The following is a 19,918-nucleotide window of genomic DNA, read 5'->3' as shown; positions in this document are numbered from 1 at the left end:
TATTTAAACTGCGAAAATGGGAGAGGAAGGGAGGACCTATCAACATAGAATTTTCTATCTAGGGAAAATATCATAAAATTTAAGGCAAAGTAAAGACATTTTTAGATAAATGAAAAGCAAAGGTATCAGTATACATCAGCATGCACTGTAAAAGATGTTAAAGGACATGTTTCAAGTCGAAAGTAAATGATGCCGGATTAAAATTTGAATCATTAGGAATGAATGAAGATAATAATAAAAATGTGGGTAAATATACAAGATCACATTTTCTCTTCTACTACTTTCTTTCAGAGATACATGACTTTTCTAAAGAAAAGATACATTTTTGCAGCTTTTATATCCTAGGTAGATCAACATGACAAAAGTAGCACAACGAACAGGAGGTGACTGCAATTAAACTGTACCAAGGTTCTTAAAATTTTGCATGAAGAACATTATCAACTCTAGATAGTGATAGTGAAGTATGCACATGAAATCACTAGACCAACACTAAAATGTAAAGGGATACATTAAAAACCCAACAGAAGAATTAAAATAGAATACTAAAAGTATTCAAAAGCACACAGGAGGAAAAAATAATAACAAATGGGAAAAAATAATTTAAAAAAGTAGAAAAAAATAAAATGAAAGATCTAAATTTGTTTTTTAAGATTTTTTATTTATTCATTTGTCAGAGAGAGAGAGAACGTGGGCAGACAGAATGGCAGGCAGAGGGAGAAACAGGCTCCCTGCTGAGCAAGGAGCCGGATGTGGGACTTGATCCCAGGACGTTGGGATGGTGACCAGAGCTGAAGGCAGCCGCTTAACCAACTGAGCCACCCAGTGGTCCTGAAAGATCTAAATCTTGTCAAAACATTTAATTGAATCAAATGTAACTAACCTAAACATATCAATTAAAATGCAAAAAATTCTGATTGGTTAGAAAAGCATGATAGAATATTTGGTTTATATTTTTCCAGCCTTTGACTTCTGACCTATCTCTGACTTTATATTTAAACTTGTTCTGTTAAAGACAGCAAATATATATATATATGTGTGTACTATATATATATATAGTACATAAATTAATATAAAAGTAGACTTCTGAAAAAATTACAATGATAAAAGGAAAATTGTAATAAAGTAGTCAGTTATTGGATGCCTGGGTGGCTCAGTTGTTAAGCATCTGCCTTCCGCTCAGGTCAGGATCCTAGGGTCCTGGGATCAAGGCCCACATGGGGCTCCCTGCTTGGCAGGAAGCCTGCCTTTCTCTCTCCCACTTCCCTTGCTTGTGTTCCCTCTCTCTCTGTGTTTCTCTCTGTCAAATAAATAAATAAAATCTTTTTATTTTTATTTTTATTTTTTTAAAAAATATATTTATTTATTTATTTGAGAGAGAGAGAGAGAGAGAGAACATGAGAGGAGAGAGGTCAGAGGGAGAAGCAGACTCCCCGCCGAGCAGGGAGCCCGATGCGGGACTCGATTCCAGGACTCCAGGATCACGACCCAAGCCAAAGGCAGTCGCCCAACCAACTGAGCCACCCAGACGCCCCAAATCTTTTTAAAAAAAGAAGAAAAAGTCAGTTATCAGGAAGATATGTCAGAAATGTGCATTGTAATAGAACTTCAAAATATGTGAGATAAAAACCAGACAGAATTAAATAAAAATAGAAGTATTCACAGTTATTGTGGGAGATTTGATCACTTCTCTGTCATTAATTCTTACAACTAGATAAAATATTCAGTGTGTTAGCAAGAATACCACACATTCAGGGGCGCCTAGGTGCTCAGTTGGTTAAGCATCTGACTTCAGCAAAGGTCATGATTTCAGGGTCTTGGGATCAAGCCCATTTTTGGGCTCCCTACTCACCAGGGAGTCTGCTAGAAATTCTTTGTCCCTCTGCCCCTCCCCCATGCATGCTTTCTCTCTCTCTTTGAAAACAAATAATCTTAAAGAAAAATACCACAGATGTAATCATGCGTCCTTCTCAGTGCTTCATATGAGGAGGCATGTGTTGATTTGTGCTCCTATTCCTGATGTTTACTTTGAACAGTTGGTTAAGGTATAGTCAGTCACATCTCTCTTCTATAAAGTAATTCTTTTAAAAATAATTATTCATATGCAAATACCAGTAGGTATGAAAATATACTGCCCTTGCCAAACATTCAGCTAGTTTTAGCTCATATTGATGATTGATTGATTTCCTTCCTTCTTCCCTTCTTGATTTCCTTCCTTCCTTCCGTCCTTCCTTCCTTCCACTGTAGTAAGAACATTTAACGTGAGATCTACCCTCAACAAATTTTTAAGTGGACGAAATATAGTATTAATTCTAGGCACTATGTTATATAGTAGATCTCTACAAATTTTTCATTTTGCATACCTGAAACTTTATACCCATTGTGAACAGCAAGTCCCCATTTGCTCCTCTCTGCAGCTTCTGGCAATCACCATACTACTTTCTGTTTCTTTGAGTTTGGCTATTTTAGATACCTCATATAAGTTGAATCATGCAATATTTTTTCTTTCTGCAACTGACTTAGCGTATTTCAAATTCAACCATGTTGTCAAATATGGCAGGATTTCCTTTTTTATGGCTGAATAATATCCCATTTTATGTAAACACCACCTTTTCTTTATCTATTCTCCCATCAGTGTATGTTTAGATTGTTTCCTTATCATGGCTATTGTGAATGATACCACAGTGCATATCAGAGTGCAGCTATCTCATCATGTTCTTGACTTCAGTTTTTTTGGATATACCCAAAATTGGGATTGCTGGGTCATACAGCCCACTGATGATTTTTTTATGTCTTCACTCCACACAAATTGGTTTTCTGCTATAAAGAGCAGCTTTGCCTTTGTTCTATTCATTTCTTAACTTGTTATCTATTTATATTATTATGGTCTCACAGATTAAAATTTCATCCAAAGGGTTATAATCATCATAATTTATTCTGATTATTGAATTATTCCAGATTAGGCTAATAGGAACTCCTGTAAACTATCTTCTATGAACTTTTTAATCACTCTTTGATCACTTCCTTTCATCTTGCACAACAAAATATCCCACACTGACCTTATACTTTTTCTTCCCCAGACTTGATATCAGCTCTAAAGAGCCCTGATTCTTTTTAGTGGAGAGTGATATTTTAAAAATCAAGATTATTTTTTTAATGAGTCATTGCTTCTTGGCCTTCTCAGTGGACAGAGCTAGTAAATATATGTATATGTATACATGTGTTTGCGTATTTCCATGGCTATTGTCTATCTATTTACCTGCCTGTCTACCTATCTACCTACCTATCAGTCTGCCTATCTACCTCTCCATCTACCTATCCATTCATCCTTCCATCCACCATGGATAACACCAATTTTAATCCAATACCACATTTTCATATTTGTCACATTTATCTACAACAGCAACAGCCTAGTACCAAGTTAAAACAATTTTTATACTTAATTGCTCAAATCTAGAATATGGAGAAGGCATTCTAATTTCAGAAATGCCAACATACATCACTGTTAGAAGCAAGCAAAATAATTAGAATTTGATAATTGTTCTTAGTTTTTTAAGATGAAATATATAGTGCATACATCACAATTTGGTATTTTGACAAGTACATGCACATATATCACAAATATAGTACATTTATGTCATCCAAAGAAGTTCTTTCACACTTCTTTCCATTACGTGTCTGCATATTTACTATATACACAAACATTTTTACAAAGAAATTCTCTGGGATTTCAGATAGGTTCCAGAAACTGGAAGAAAACTGAATGCTAATGACCCTGAGTTTTCCAGTGATGACATCCTATATAAGCAAGTCCAGTATAGACATGTCTTTTTAATATATATTCCTAAATACTTTATTCTTTTCATAATTGTGAATAAAATTACTTTCTAATTTCAACTTTTTTTTTTTAAAGATTTTTTATTTATTTATTTGACAGAGAGAGAGATCACAAATAGACAGAGAGGCAAGCAGAGAGAGAGAGGAGGAAGCAGGCTCCCTGCTGAGCAGAGAGCCCGATGCAGGACTCGATCCCAGGACCCTGAGATCATGACCTGAGCCGAAGGCAGCGGCTTAACCCACTGAGCCACCCAGGCGCCCTCTAATTTCAACTTTAACTTTTTGCTGATAACTTATAAAAATACAATTGAGTTTTATATATTTTCCTTGTATCCTGTAACCTTACCAAATTTAGTTAAGAGTTCTAGTAGTTACCATATAGATTTCTTAGAAATTTTTTGTGTAGATAACTGATTAATTTATGTGATTTTTTAAAAGTTTTTATTTTTTATAAACATATAATATATTTTTATCCCCAGAGGTACAGGTTTGTGAATCGCCAGGTTTACACACTTCACAGCACTCACTATAGCACATACCTTCCCCAATGTCCATAACCCCACCCCCGTCTCCCAACCCCCTTCCCCGCAGCAACCCTCAGTTTGTTTTGCGAGATTAAGAGTCACTTATGGTTTGTCTCCCTCCCAATCCCATCTTGTTTCATTTATTCTTCTTCTACCCCCTTAGCCCCCCATGTTGCATCTCTACTTCCTCATATCAGGGAAATCATATGATAGTTGTTTTTCTCTGATTGACTTATTTCACTAAGCATGATACCCTCTAGTTCCATCCATGTGGTTTTATATGCTTTCTCTTCAATTCCATTTTACATTCTTTTCCTATTGCACAGACTAGAACTTTGTGGACAGTTGTTGAATAAAAGAGGTGCTTTTGGACTACCTTACCCTGTTCCCAGTCTTAGGGTGAAATTTTGCAATATTTAACATTTAAGTCTGAAACTAGCTATATGTTCTCCACAGGTTCCTTTTTTCAGTTTGAATGAGTTCCCCTTTATTGCTAGTTTACGTCAAGTTTTATCATAAAGAAGTGTTGAATATTATCAGTGCCTCTCCTGCATCTAGATGAGAAGATCATATGATTTCTTCTCCTTTTGTATTAAAATGATGAATTACCTTATTTGATTTTTGAACATTAAGTCAAACACATTCCTTGATAAAATGTATTGTTAAAGATTTTTGCACCTATGTTTATGGGGGATCTTGGTCTCTAAATTTCTTATAGTTGCTTGTCTGCCTTTGGTATTGGCATTATACTGGCTTCATAAGGAGAATTGGGAAGGGTTCTCTTTCCTTATGTTCTGAGAGAGTTTGTGTAAGTTAATACAGTTTCACCCTTAAAAGTTCAATTGATTTGACCCAGGAGGCCATCTGAGTTTAAAGTTGGGTATGTGGGAAATGTTTTATTATGAATTCAGTTTTTGTAATGGATAGAATCTCATTCAGATTTGTTTTGGTTTTAAGGATTTTTTTTTTTAAAGGTATTCTCTCATTTCTTCCAAGTTGTTGATTTTTTTAGGATAAATTTATTATTCAAAACAGTTATTCCCTTATTTTATTTAAATGTCAAAAGGTTTTCTAGTGCTATGCTATCCTTACAACTTTTCTATAAGTTTGAAATTACTTAAAAAGAGAAATTTATAAGAAGTGAAGTAGTATTAAGAAACTCAGGAGAAAGAAGTAATGGTTTGGAAAACAAGCAATTCAAATGATAAATTCAAAAGTATGTTATTTTTAAAAGTAGATAAAATACCAATTTTTAATTTTAAAAAAGGAGAAAAACATACTTGAATAAATGTAGCCTTTTTAAAGGAGAATTAATAACCATATAGAAACCAGTAACTTTGTGATAGCTTGAAAATATCAATGAAATAGTTAACTCTCTATGAGAAAAATGCCAAAATTAACTAATGAAGTAGAGAACCTGAATAGACCATTAACTATCAAATAAAGTTATCAACAAATGTCCTTGATTTTATCTCTTGAGATAGGTACTACAGGGTTCTATCACATTTTAATGAACTGATAATGACCAAAGAAACTATTCTAACATGAAAATGACTGAATTTATTTTATGAAGCTAATATATCACTGACAATGAAGCCTCCAAAAAATTGGAAAAGTAAGAAAACTATAGTTCAAATTCCTTGTGAATATAAATGTAGAAGAACTGAAAATGGTAGCAAGCCAAATTCAGCATTAGAACCATTATACATTTTGAGGTCAGGGTCTTACACTGTTTAAAGGAAATAACACACTGTCCATGTAACCAAATAAACCACTGAAAAAAATCATAACAAACTGATAGGTGATTTCTGTAATAGTTAGAATGATAGAACTTTAACATCTTATAGATGATTGAATAAATTGAAGGAAACAATGAAATATTTTCATTAAAATCAAGATTATATTAAGAGTGTTTACTATTATTATTTAACACTCTTGTTCTTGTTCTAGGCAGTATGTAAGGTGTGAAATGAAATACAGTAACACAAAATTATAATTATTTTCTAATTATGTGATTATATACCTCAAAACCCAAGAGAGTTGCTTTAAAGAACATAATCATTCCAGTATTTGGTTGTATAGTGTCTTCCCAAAACTCATGTCCACGAAGAACCTGTGAAAGTGACGTTAGCGGAAACAGTGTCTTTGCAGATGTACTGAATTAAAATGAGGTCATACTAGATTAAGGTACACTCTAACCCAATGACTGTTAGAATTTTAAGAAGAACAAAATATGGACATAGACATCCAGAGGGAAGATAATGTGAGAACACACAGAATGTCGTGTGACTGGAGGAATGTATCGATAAGCCAATGAATGCTTAGATTGCCAGTATCCACGAGAAGGTATAAAGAGTCAGGGAAGTGTTCTCCCCTAGGGCTATCAGGGAGAACATGGCACTGCAGACACATTGATTTCAGACTGCTATCCTTAGCAGCTTTGAGGGAATAAATCTCTATTGTTTAAAGCTACCCATTTTGTTGTACTTTATTATGGAATCACTAAGAAACTAAAACAATCTCCAAAGTCACAAAACTGAGAAAGTACCCCATTTATAACTGAAAACTAATTTCTCAAATTATGCTTTTTTTTCTTGTTTATTTTAATAGAATTTGTAAAACTTGTCCTGTGCATCATCAGTGTAATAATCTACACAATTCTCATAGTTCTACTAAATAAGTAAATAAATAAATTCATAGCTTCCTTAGATAGGTTGGGAATATTCTTTGTTATATAAAAAAATAGTTTCCATATTGTGGGATTTCTCAGAGCTAGTGTGTTAATAATATGCTCGTGTATTTTTAAATCCCTTTAACAGAGATATAATTTATAGGATTCATCATATTCCTTTGACTACAGACCCTTCTTCCATATGTCCATATGTCCATAGGACATTCATATTTAGATGAACAGTGTAAAAGAATTGATAAACTACCTCAAGAAGAATCAAGTCAAAGTGGAGGGTTGCCATCTTTTCATAGCCGCCTACATGTAAAGAGATCTCTTTGAGAATTTTCTCATAGACACATACAGTTCTTATCCTGTAGTATTTGTAGATTTATTATTATTATTTATTTGCAGCTCCCATCCTGGAGCACTGCATACTACATTATAAGGGGGAGTAGTGGCACAGGGTTCTGTGTATATCATTCTTCAACTCATAGTTCTGCTACTTACAATGTGATACTTTGCTTAGTATCCTACTCTGAACTTCAGTTTTCTCATCAACCAAACTAAAAATAACAACTATTATACTGATATGTTGTGGGACTTACATAACATAACTTAAATAAAGAGAATGTTCTGAACCTGACACACATTATGGTCAATACACAATAGCCCCCCCTTCCAGTTAGTTTTTTATCTTCCTAAATGTGCCTTATTTATAGCATATGCTCAATAAATTTATATTGAACAATTGAATAGAACAATGAGATCTTAATTTTAGGAATTTGATGGTTGGGTCTTAAAAGGATTTAGATTATTGCCTTTCAAAATTACGAACTTTTTTTTTTTTAAGATTTTATTTATTTATTTGACAGAGAGAAATCACAAGTAGGCAGAGAGGCAGGCAGAGAGGCAGGCAGAGAGAGAGAGAGAGGAGGAAGCAGGCTCCCTGAGGAGCAGAGAGCCCGATATGGGGCTCGATCCCAGGACCCTGAGATCATGACCTGAGCTGAAGGCAGAGGCTTAACCCACTGAGCCACCCAGGCGCCCCATGAACTTTTTTAATGCAACTGATATTTCATGCTCATGAGGATAGTGATCGATGGAAAAGTTATAGCGTTTAGAAAGGTAGAAACTGGTTTGATGGATGGTACAGCTGCAGACAAAGGTGATCATTGTCTTCCTGATGGCACACCTGTCTGGTTCTGGAATTAATTGCTCCATGAAATGACAGGAATTGGCATCTGCACAAAAGACTGTTTGCTGCTTTTCTCACCTGGCACCCAGGGGAAATTGTGAAATATGAAATTATAAGTTGTTCCTTCTCACCACAGTGATCTGAAATCTTAACAACTTATGCTTGCTTATTGTATTTCCCCCACTGATACATTAGAATTAAAATTTCCAAGGAAAAATATCTTTAAAACAATAGTAAATATCAGAAGAAAAACAGAATTTACATGATAGAAATTCATGTAGCATCATTTGTATGATTTTTGAAACAGAACAAATCTGATTTTCCCCAGCAAACATCACTTTTTTTAAAAAATTTCATTTTATTTCTTTTCAGTGTTCCAGAATTCATTGTTTATGCACCATACCCAGTGCTCCATGCAATAAGTGCCCTCCTTAATACCCAGCACCAGGTTCACCCAACCCCCCATCCTTTTCCCCTCCAAAATCCTAAGTTTTTTTTCTCAGAGACCACAGTCTTTCATGGTTTGTCTCCCCCTCCAATTTCCCCCAACTCACTTCTCCTCTCCATCTCCCAGCATCATTTCCTTATGCAATTGGCCTTTCTGGATGCTGGTCTATATGGCAAACTAGTCTTCATGGGCTGATAAATTTTCCAACACAAGGTGAACTGATTTAGTTATTTCATTTTATAATTTTTAATTAAGACAACTATTCAGCTTCTAAACGATGCTGAGTTGGGGTTCATTATTATTTTAATGTATTTACCTCTCAGGCCTCTGAAAGGATACTTAGGAGAACTTTACTATTCTAAAGCAAAAGAGACTATTACAGTCTATTATTGTAGGAAAGAATAAATTACCAGAAAGTTTCAAATGCAATTTTTAAAAATCAAATCAGGAATTGGATAGAAAATGCCATCATGTTCATTTGGTGACAGAATTATGACAGAGAAATTTTCTCTATCCTTGAAAGTAATAAAACAGTTAGCTAGACTGTTAAACCATTTAAAAAAAAAGCATATTAGTCTTGATGCTTTCTTAATTAATTTTTAGTTGTTTCAAAAACTGAAAATTAGTTTAGGCCATTCTTCACTATTGGGCAAGGTTTTTTTTGTTGTTGTTGTTGGATAGTGTGATAAAATTAACTTTCATCTTAGTGGTCTTTACACTCCAAAATGGTATCAAAACAATGGTAAGACCCATGTATTTTCAAATTTTCCACTTTATTTCAAATAACATAATAGTTATTTTTGTGTATTTAAACAATTATATCTGATCTATGTTAACTGTAAGAATGAATCCATAAAGACATGATTTTGATGCCTAGCAGAATTTGGAGAGTCTTAAAGAGTCTGATGATTACATTCTCTTAACAATAGTATAGAATCTTTGTCCCAGAATTGCTGTGGCTTCAGCTGGGATGTGTACCTGTCTTCCTTTGGCTTGTGCACTGAAGAACAGGGCCCTGAGAGTTTTGGTGGCAGAATCATTCCTACTCTCATGTACATTAAATTTCCTTAAATATTTGAGAACTTGTTCTAACTAGCTTTCTTGAAGAGACAAATCTATATAAGTACTTAACATGCTGCAACTTAGATCCTTCTTAACTTTTGAGCACCGCCTCACATAAAATTAGGGTTTTTAATATTTTCATTTTCACTTTAATATTCAGAGAGAACCTGATAAAGAATAACTATTATCAAAGAATTCTGACCTATACATTTTATTACTTAAGATCAGATTGCTCATTGGCTTTATGCTGCATCATGCCTTTAAACATAAAGAACATGAAAAGTATCCTAAATATACAATTTTAGAAAATACAAGCTCTTAGTAACACAGTGCTCAGTTTTACAGCATCATTGCTTACATCATCAGCTGTAGGATTTACCAGCAGAATTATAGGAAGAGGTTTGTGTAGTTCCTACCGTCCAGTGCTGTATATGAAGATTTTGGAGGTCACAGCTCTCTTCTAACAAGTCAAAGGCTGAAGAGACTAAAAAATCAAGAACTCTTATTAAATCCATAAATGAAGGAGGACACAGGACAAATGTCTCCGAGATTGAAGAGAGGCAAGTGAACCCAGGGAATCACACATTAGCAGATTAGAAACTCGCGGGCCGAATCCACTAACAGAACCGGTACCTGGGTAAGAGATCCGAGTTGGCTATTGATGACATGCTGGAATTGCCACATGGACAAGCCCAGGAGTTAAAAACTTCAGGAAACCCACTTATCGGAACACCCTGTAATATTGTGAGATTGATATTTATAATCTTTATTTATGATATTGTGTATAAATATAATACTGCAAGGAGTTTGGCCAGGTTTCCAGTAAATATCAGAGAAAAATCCTCTCCTGCTTCCAAGAGCTGGGGGCAGGGGATCGGTGGAAACCATTTTAAGGTATCACAGAGCACTCTGCTTTTCCTCACAAGGCGTTCCCTCAGACAATGAAAGCCTAAACTGCCAGGGTATTTTCAGAGCCTAACTGGCCTGGTGGAAGGGAAATCTCCATTGCTAACCCTCTCTAGATATCCCGTTCCATGTAAGGAGAGGAGAAAAAAAATCTGAGAAATGCTTGTGAGGTTCACAGTCCAGAGGTACATGATCACTAAAAGGCTGAGACCTAATCATAGAACTATAGAATTCTTCCCCTCTCCCCACATGAAGGCCTATTTATAGCAGTTCCTTTTACCCAGTGTATCATGTCCAGCTATTGAGAAAATATCACATGGTCTGATTTGGAGAGAGGAAGAATTAGAAAGAGACATGACAGGCATGTTGGAATAATTAGACCAAGTATTTAAAATAACTATGATCAGTGTGCTAAGGCCTTTAGTGGATAAAACAGCATGCAAGAAAGATGGGCAATGTAAATAGAGATCCTCAGAATCAGAAAGAAATCCTGGAGATCAAAACCACTGCAACAGAAACAAATAAGCTTTGGTGGGCTTATTAGTCGCCTGGACACAGCTAAAGAACGATATCAGAGCTAGAAGACATCACAATAGAAATTTCCAAAACTGAAAAGCAGAGAGAACAAAGACTGAGAAAAAACAACGGCATGTTCAAGGACTTCACAACAAGATGTGTAACGCGTGTAGCGGGAATACCATGTGGATAAGAAAGAGGAAAGGAACAGAAGAAACATTTGGAAAAATAATGACTAAGAATTCCCCCCAAATCAATGTTGGGCACAAAACCACAGCATAGAACATGAAGCAGGATAAATGCAAAAACAACCAAACAAAAAACACTCCTACCCTTAACATCTATCCTTTCCAAGCTATGGAAAATCAAAGTAAAATCTTTAGAGAAGTTGGAGAGATAAGATGTTTTATATACAGAGGAACAAAGGTAAGAATTATGTTTTTCAGAAATTACACAAATGAGAACTGAGTAGATTGAAACATTTGAGGTGTTTTGGGGGATAAACAACAACAAAAAACTGCCAACCTTGAATTCATACCCTGTGAAATTATCCTTCAAAAGTAAAAGACAAACACTTTCTCAACTTTCTCAGACAAACACGAATTGCGAGAATTTTTTTTTTTTTTTGGGGGGGCCAGAAAACCTACTTTGAAAAAAAAAAGTTTTTAGATCAAGAAAAATGATCTAAATCAGAAACTCAAATCTACGAAAGGGAAAGAGAGCCTTGGAAAATAAATGAAGGTAAAATAAAAACTTATAAAGTTATCAAGGATAAATAAAGGCATTATATAACAATGAAGGAGTCATTTCCCCAAGGAGGCATGACAATCCCTAATGTATATGCATCTAATATAATTCTATTATATAATTAATTATTAGATATTATCTAATATCTATTAGATAAAACACATTCTATTAGATAATTATTAGATATTATTTATTAATATCTATTAGGTAAAACACATTTATCATGTTGTCATACAACATGAAACAAAATCTACTAGAATTGCAAGAATAGATGAATCGACTATCATAGTCGGAGATTTCTGTACCCATCTATTAGAAATAGACCCATTGGTCTGTGTGTCTGTTTTTGTGCCAGTATCATGCTGTCTTGGTGAGCACAGCTTTGTAATACAGCTTGAAGTCAGGCATTGGTTGGGTGAGCTGGGTGACGGGTATTAAGGAGGGCACATACTGCATGGAGCACTGGGTGTTATACGCCAACAATGAATCATGGAACACTACAGCAAAAACTAATGTCATACTGTATGGTGACTAACATAAGACAATAGAAAAGAAAAGAAATGGATAGACCCAGTAGGCAGAAAGTCAATAAGGTCATAGTTGAACTCAATAATTCTTGCTGTCCTGGAAGTAGAAGAAAACTTTAGCAATATTTGTAATAAAATATTTTTAGGAACCTTGGAGAGATAGTCGGTATTTCATGCAACCTAACATATTTAATTTCTGCAACTTATTATGATAAATTCCAATTAGTATACTTTTTACCTTTTTCTGTTTCACAATTTTCTCGTCTCTAAAATGAAGATTATGTTTTAAAAAACAATTTCAGTGATTCATAACTTTTACTTTAGGCAGCATTTCCCAACCCAAACTGTACTGAACAGAATAAGAAGCTTCCTAAATTCCCTACCAGGACCTGGGGAGCAAAGATGAGAAGAAAGAAGAAATAAAATTACATTGACCAAATAGGTGTTTAGAGGAGGAAATGTGTGTAATACTTAAATATCTTCTCATTGATATTGGGACTGAGAACCAGATTTGTGGAAAAGTAAACTTGCAGAAGCCATGGAAAGACTATGTGTAGCAAACTAAAATATTATTTTCTTTTGTTTTCCCTTTTTTTTGTCAAAAAGACGATTGAGAATTTGAATGTTAGGGAAGATTGTTAACCATATCAGAAGGTTCTAAAGCACGTGTCTAAATAGGATCACAGGGACGCCTGGGTGGCTCAGTTGGTTGGACGACTGCCTTTGGCTCAGGTCATGATCCCGGAATCCCGGGATCGAGTCCCACATCAGGCTCCCAGCTCCATGGGGAGTCTGCTTCTCCCTCTGACCTTCTCCTAGCTCATGCTCTCTCTCACTGTCTCTCTCGCAAATAAATAAATAAAATCTTTAAAAATAAATAAATAAATAGGATCACAGTCACTATAAAACTCAATGTTTCAGAAATTTCTTTAACCAACGTGGTTAACAAGGGATTTCATAGGCAAAAACATTGGATTATCTAGTTGTTAGCAAAACTTTGCTCCTTTAATTTTGAGAAGTTTTAACTGTTTCAAGTAGTCAAGACCTGATAAAGACAAAACAGAAACTCTGCTTATAATTTCTTACTAAAGCAGAGCAATAATCCAAGGAAACCATCTTTTTAGCAGAGAGAGAAACCAAGTTTAAGTTTTATACCAGTGTACTTTTAAAACCCATTTATCCCAATCCAAGTCAGTCCTGACCCTAGCAAAAATTCTCCAGTGATTCCCCTTCACAAATGTTTTACAAATTTCTTTTTTCTTCTTTTTTTTTTTTCTTTTTCAATACAGATTTTGGTGTAAGCCTCCTGTCTCTAAATAACCAGTTTCATTTTGGGACAAAATTACTTTCTTTTCCCTCAACAAAAATGTATTTTTATCCCTTTTGTCTTTTTATGCACCTCTTTCTTACACACAGAGTTGCTTCCCTGAGCCATTCTAGCATCTTAATTACATTTATCAGAATTTTAATTCTTAGAAACCTTAGTTTCTAAAAACGAAGTAGTAACCAAATGTGAACTGTACTACTCCCGCGTCTTCTCAAGCCTCGCTAGATAATCAGCTTTTATTTTACCAAACTTACAAGTTCAGTTCATGTTGGGACTGGTGCAGTTTGCCAGCAAAAATGACCTAAGATCATGGTTGATTTTTGTCTCTGGAAGTTTTCATGGCTAATTGTTAAAAACAAGTTGGTTGAAATATTAAAAATATTGTAGACAAATTATTAAATGGCTTTCAAAATCTTTGGTAACCTAACACTTTGAAGTTTTGCTAGGTTAAATGATATTTATTGGATATTTGAGTCTTCTCTAAGATAAAATGCGGAAGCATTAATTATTAAACATAGGTTTAAAATATTCTATTTTAATGCTAGTGTCAGGATAATTTTCTCAGGTGCTGTTACAGGATGTGTCAAGATTGCTCTAGTTTTGGACTGCGTATCTTAAAGCCCACTAATTTTCTCTCTGCCATAATTTGGGAAATGTTTTCCAGGTACCTCCAGTGGGTGCTGTGATTTTGAATTTGACCTCTGTTCTTGGGAGCAGGAGCAGGATGATGACTTTGACTGGAATCTGAAAGCTAGCAGCCTCCCTGCTGTAGGCACAGAGCCAGCAGCTGATCACACCTTAGGAAACTCCTCTGGCCATTACATCTTCATAAAGAGCTTGTTCCCTCAGCAGCCCATGAGGGCTGCCAGAATTTCCAGTCCAGTCATCAGCAGAAGAAGCAAAAATTGCAAGGTAAGAAAAATACCCAGAAATGTTGTGACTGCTGAGAGCGCTAATACAGAAAATGGAATGGCCAGGACCAGACCAATGCTGAGTTTGAATTTCTTCAACCTAGGATATGTATGGCAAGGAGAAAGTACCATATGGATGAAAGAGAAAGTTTGTTAGAACTGTGGGAAGAATTTATCCTATTGATAAATTCCATAGTTATTTGAATTGTGGAAAGCACCAGAAGACTTCATGGTTACTATCCGTAAAGTATGGATAGTACAATGGAAGTAAAATGCAGTTGCTTCCCCTCAAGGTATTTAGTACTTACTGGAATTATGAGAATTTCACCATCAGAAAGAAAATTCAAGTAGTATATATTTAAATATTCCCAAGAACAAATGTTAGAGATAGCTGGATCCACTGTAAAATGGTTGAAGAAGTCTTCATGAAAAAGGAAAGAACGAAAATTAGCCCTAAAAAAGGTAGAAGAACTTCTATAGCCAGGAGGAGAAGAGGGTTTAGCTATTATCCTGTGGAACTTTCAGGAAAATGTTAGTACTATTATAATTATAAATAGGATTGTATGGCTCTTTGGGACAACCAGCCTCTATGATGACTGTGTATTTTCAGGTCCTTCCTTTTTGTTTATTGATTGCTTTTATTTCACAAAGAATGGGAGTCAGCTGAGTTAGGATCTAAACTTAGCTTTACGTATAACATAAATTAACCACTCAGAGATGACTTCCCAAGAATCTTGCTTAAAAAGAATAGTATATGGGCGCCTGAGCGGCTCAGCAGGTAAAAGCCTCTGCCTTCGGCTCAGGTCATGATCCCAGGGTCCTGGGATCAAGCCCCACGTCGGGCTCTCTGCTCAGCGGGGAGCCTGCTTCCTCCACTCTCTCTCTCTCTCTGCCTGCCTCTCTGCCTACTTGTGATCTCTGTCAAATAAATAAATAAAATCTTAAAAAAAATAAAATAAAAAGAATAGTATATGAATAAATGTGGCATTTATATTTGCAATGGGAAGTGTGATCTCCGTAGGATCGGAACACACATATTCTGACTGGTGAGTTCTCAGGGTCTGAACACTGAAAGGAAAGCAAATTACATTCAGAAAGATGTCAGCTGATCAAAGACAATAGCATGATCGAAATCTTTGTTGTCTTCAAAGTATCATATCCTTGTATTGCCACCTCCACCACAGAGCCTTAACCTTTGGAAGGAGACATTTTAAACCTTTGGCCCAAGACGTCCCAGATTCCCTGCCCCCATTACAGGTGCTCGCTCCTCTGTTTTATACCGAGCACCCTTCACTTCCTACTATTGTCATGGTTTTAATGCATGTTAAGCTTTTAGTTTGTATTGGAAGTTTTTGTTTCATCTTAAGTTGATTTCGTAGTTTAACTCTCAGGGGGTAACCTCATTTCTATTATCTTGTGAGGCACATTTGATAGAATTTTCTGCGAGAGAGTGACATGATCTGATCAGAGTTTTAGAAAACTCAGTAGTCTAAAGCAAATATAACAAATTATACAGAATAACATTAAACTTTATCTAATTCGTTAGCCAAAAATATGAATTTTAATCAAATATATTTCTCATCTGTTTTGTTGTTTTCCACATTACTTGATAGGTTTCTCCAAAACAAAGTCCAAGCACACCAGATTTTATATGTCAAGTCTCTATCTATAAATCTCTTATGTTCATAGATGTTCTGATATTTACAAATTTTAGTCTTAGAAAGCTAATTAAAAATTAAACACAAAATGTATAGTATTCCAGCTTGACTTCATGGCTTTTTAACTTAAGCTTCCTCTGAAAATGCTCCAAAGGTTTGTTTTTCATAGTGTAGTAACTCAGGATTTCATCCATCTCTATTTTGCCCTGGTCCCGGAACTGTAGTCCCCACTGTTTTAAACATCTGTGTGAGAATAATGAAATATGCCTAGAAGAAATGTCAAAAAATTAATGATGAATGGTTCATTTTATGAATATTTATGATATAGATTGAATACAAAGAAGTGAGGAAAGGTCATGCTGGGAATGATTGTGTAGCTCATATAAAAAATATGTATATCAGGTAAGCAGAGTGACCTCCCAGATTTCATGAAAATCCTTTCTGTCACTTGACCTTGTGGAATACCTTGAAGCAGAACAAAATCAAATTGAAGATTTTTCTTCCTTTTTAGGGATGGATGGTAGGAGGAATGAGACAGATTGATATGGGAAGGGATGAGACCTTTGAGTTACTCTGCAATTTTCAGAGAAAGTGCCTCTCTAGTTGAATCTCATACTTAGCATTCCCTCACTATGCCCTGCAGTTAGACTACGTTGTTGTCAAGTATTTTCTTAACATGTATAAACACACACGTCTATATGTTTGCATGTTAATCACATGGGATCATTTAAAAAATGACCTCAAGAAGACAGGGAAATATTTATTGCAACTTAAGAGGTAGGCCTCAGATTTGTTGCACAAATAAGACAAAATAAGGCAGACGACTAGAAAGGCCATGTCTGTGACTGCAGGGAATCCAGACAGACATGTGTGACGTGCATTGGACCATTTTCCCTTGTGTCTGTTGATGCTGGTCAAGAGGTTGGCCATAGGCCCCTTATGTTTCTTCCTCTCATGAGTCATATAACCCAGATTTCATGGGTCTTCTCCCAGAACAAGTCATAATGGTCACAGAGCTTGTGTTGGAAAGCTTTGTCAATAGAAGAAACCATTTTGGATCCCAGAAGAATGCCTGAAGGTTTCATCAGCTAGGAAATTTGAGTAGTGTCACTTCACATGGTTTACTTATTCTATTCTAAGTTGATGCTTTTTGAAGTATGCACTGCATATTTTGTTTAATCAGATTCTTTTCCCCTTGAGCACATTCATTCCTTTCTTTCTCTAAAGTGTAATATTACATGACTGCTGGTGTTTCAAAAATACCTTTATTCTGTGTGGGGATCACTCACCTTTACTGTGTTCCCTCATTCATACACATGATAAGACAAAAGCTTAAAAGTGCTCTGAGTTTGTATTTTTTCTAACCTACACAGTTCTTTCTCCTAGAATTTCCCCTAACTTTTCCCTTCTGTGTAACAATTACTAAGAATCTGGTGAGCTGTTAATCTTTGAAACTACTTATATTGATTTTTCTTCTGGGGGGAGAAATGCCCAAGGCTGCTTTCTTAGATCATATCTCTAGCATTTCAGCTAAATTTGGATAACTGCTGTCCTGTTGCTGGTAGTTGGTGGTAGATATCGGAGCCCTGAAATCGTGTAGATCTAAAAACATGTTTCAAGTGCAAGAATATGGTAGAATAAGCAACAGAGTACTCCACTGTTTTGAAGAAAATGATTTAAATTTTAGAAAACTGAAATTGGTCTTCTTTAGTTCCTACTATTGTTTAATCATGAAAAGTCTTTAGATAATGGATCACTTTTTAACGATATTTTATTCCTTTGCCAGTGGACTTTAGGAGTTTATTGAGAAATTCTCCATTTAGAAGTTAAAGAATGAAAATAAGCTCTGCTCAGGTTTTCATCTAAATTTCTTTTTGATTCTTACTGCTCTGTCTTCCATGTATCGTAACTTATAATTTAAGGCTGGCCTGACTCCACTCAGTATTAGAGTACTCACAGAACAACAGGGCACGCAGTTCTAGTTTTCCTTTGGGAGTCTGTTAATAAAGGAATGGGCGATATGATACAATTGAAAGTAAAGTGGAGTTAATCGTACTAGTTATATATAATATTCCTGTTTTTGGTTACAGATCATTTTTCATTATCACATGTATGGAAATGGCATTGGGGCACTCACCTTGATCCAGGTGTCAGTATCCAACCAAACAAAGGTCCTACTTAACCTCACTGTAGAACAAGGCAATTTCTGGCAGCGGAAGGAACTATCACTGTTTGGCGATGAGGACTTCCAACTTCAATTTGAAGGAAGAGTTGGTGAAGGATACCATGGTGATATTGCCCTAGATGACATTGTGCTTACAAAGAGCTGTCTGTCACCTCACCGCTCTGTGACAGGAGATCTCCCCGAGCCTCTTCCAACAGGTACATTTTAACAACAACATTTTAAGTTGTGATTGCTTGGTATTTTTATAGAGTAGAAAGGTGGAAGGGAAGGAAAGAAATGGAGAAGAAATGATAGAAACCCCGAGTGATTCATTGCTTTCATAAAGAAAAAAGTCTTAAAATCTTTCAAGCCTTGACTCATAATGCTGTCCTCCAGATTTTTTCCAAGCTTCAGTGTGTTTCTGACTTCTGTTTAGTCAGAAGTCTAAACAGTTTCTGACTTCTGTTTAGTCAGCTGCTTCTTAGATCAACAAAGTAAGAGAAGACTCCTTTGTTTGCAGTCTGATTCAGAATTCAATCCTTAACAAATTTCATTTTACCCAATGAAATATAAGAACATCAGAAACAGAGTTACTTGATTTTAATTAGGCATGACTGTGGATGGGCCATTTACTTTATTCTTTTTTTTTTTTTAAAGATTTTATTTATTTATTTGACAGAGAGAAATCACAAGTAGGCAGAGAGGCAGGCAGAGAGAGAGGAGGAAGCAGGCTCCCCGCTGAGCAGAAAGCCCGATGTGGGGCTTGAACCCAGGACCTGGGATCATGACCTGAGCCGAAGGCAGCGGCTTAACCCACTGAGCCACCCAGGCGCCCCTACTTTATTCTTTTTAGACCTGTGGATATTGTGACTTGAACGGTTGCATTTACATATTTAAATAGTTCAGGAGATTGAATATGTTCATATACTCTTTTAAACTCTCGTTCTGTAATTTGTCTAAGGAATTATATCAGCATATTGGTATGTATATGTTTAATATAATGTGTATAGTAACAATGTTGTAGGAAGTGGGAATAGCAAGCACCATTGATCTGTGTGATCTCTCAGTGGTATGAAATGAAAATAAATGCTGCCTATGTTATTAAAATGAAAGGACAGCAGATTTTGTCAATTTATAGGACATATTAATATTTAAACCCCGAGTTTACTGAAGAAACCGAAAATGCCATTCCTTTGGTATATAAATTATATCTTTTATAATTAGTGAAAAAGAAAGTGCTTTATTTTTTATTTTTTTTTTAATTATTTTTTTTAAAGATTTTATTTATTTATTTGTCAGAGAGAGAGAGAGAGCGAGCACAGGCAGACAGAGTGGCAGGCAGAGGCAGAGGGAGAAGCAGGCTCCCCATAGAAGAAGGAGCCCGATGTGGGACTCGATCCCAGGACACTGGGATCATGACCTGAGCCG

The 19,918-nt window shown here is 35.5% G+C and overlaps 1 protein-coding gene across 3 annotated transcripts in view; it reads left to right on the top strand.

Annotated features, from left to right (window-relative positions):
• MALRD1 (MAM and LDL receptor class A domain containing 1) overlaps nucleotides 1-19,918 on the top strand; it is a 763,597-nt gene that overhangs the window by 326,689 nt on the left and 416,990 nt on the right. For all 3 annotated transcript variants that reach the window (XM_047742658.1, XM_047742656.1, XM_047742657.1), the window contains 2 exons: nucleotides 14,422-14,669; nucleotides 18,417-18,708. In XM_047742658.1, the coding sequence (XP_047598614.1) occupies nucleotides 14,422-14,669; nucleotides 18,417-18,708 (540 nt within the window). The remainder of the gene's footprint in view (nucleotides 1-14,421; nucleotides 14,670-18,416; nucleotides 18,709-19,918) is intronic.

Source organism: Lutra lutra, chromosome 8 (genome assembly GCF_902655055.1).
Source record: "Lutra lutra chromosome 8, mLutLut1.2, whole genome shotgun sequence".
In the NCBI taxonomy this organism is placed as follows: Eukaryota; Metazoa; Chordata; class Mammalia; order Carnivora; family Mustelidae; genus Lutra; species Lutra lutra.
This window is presented reverse-complemented; position numbering and strand designations above follow the sequence as displayed.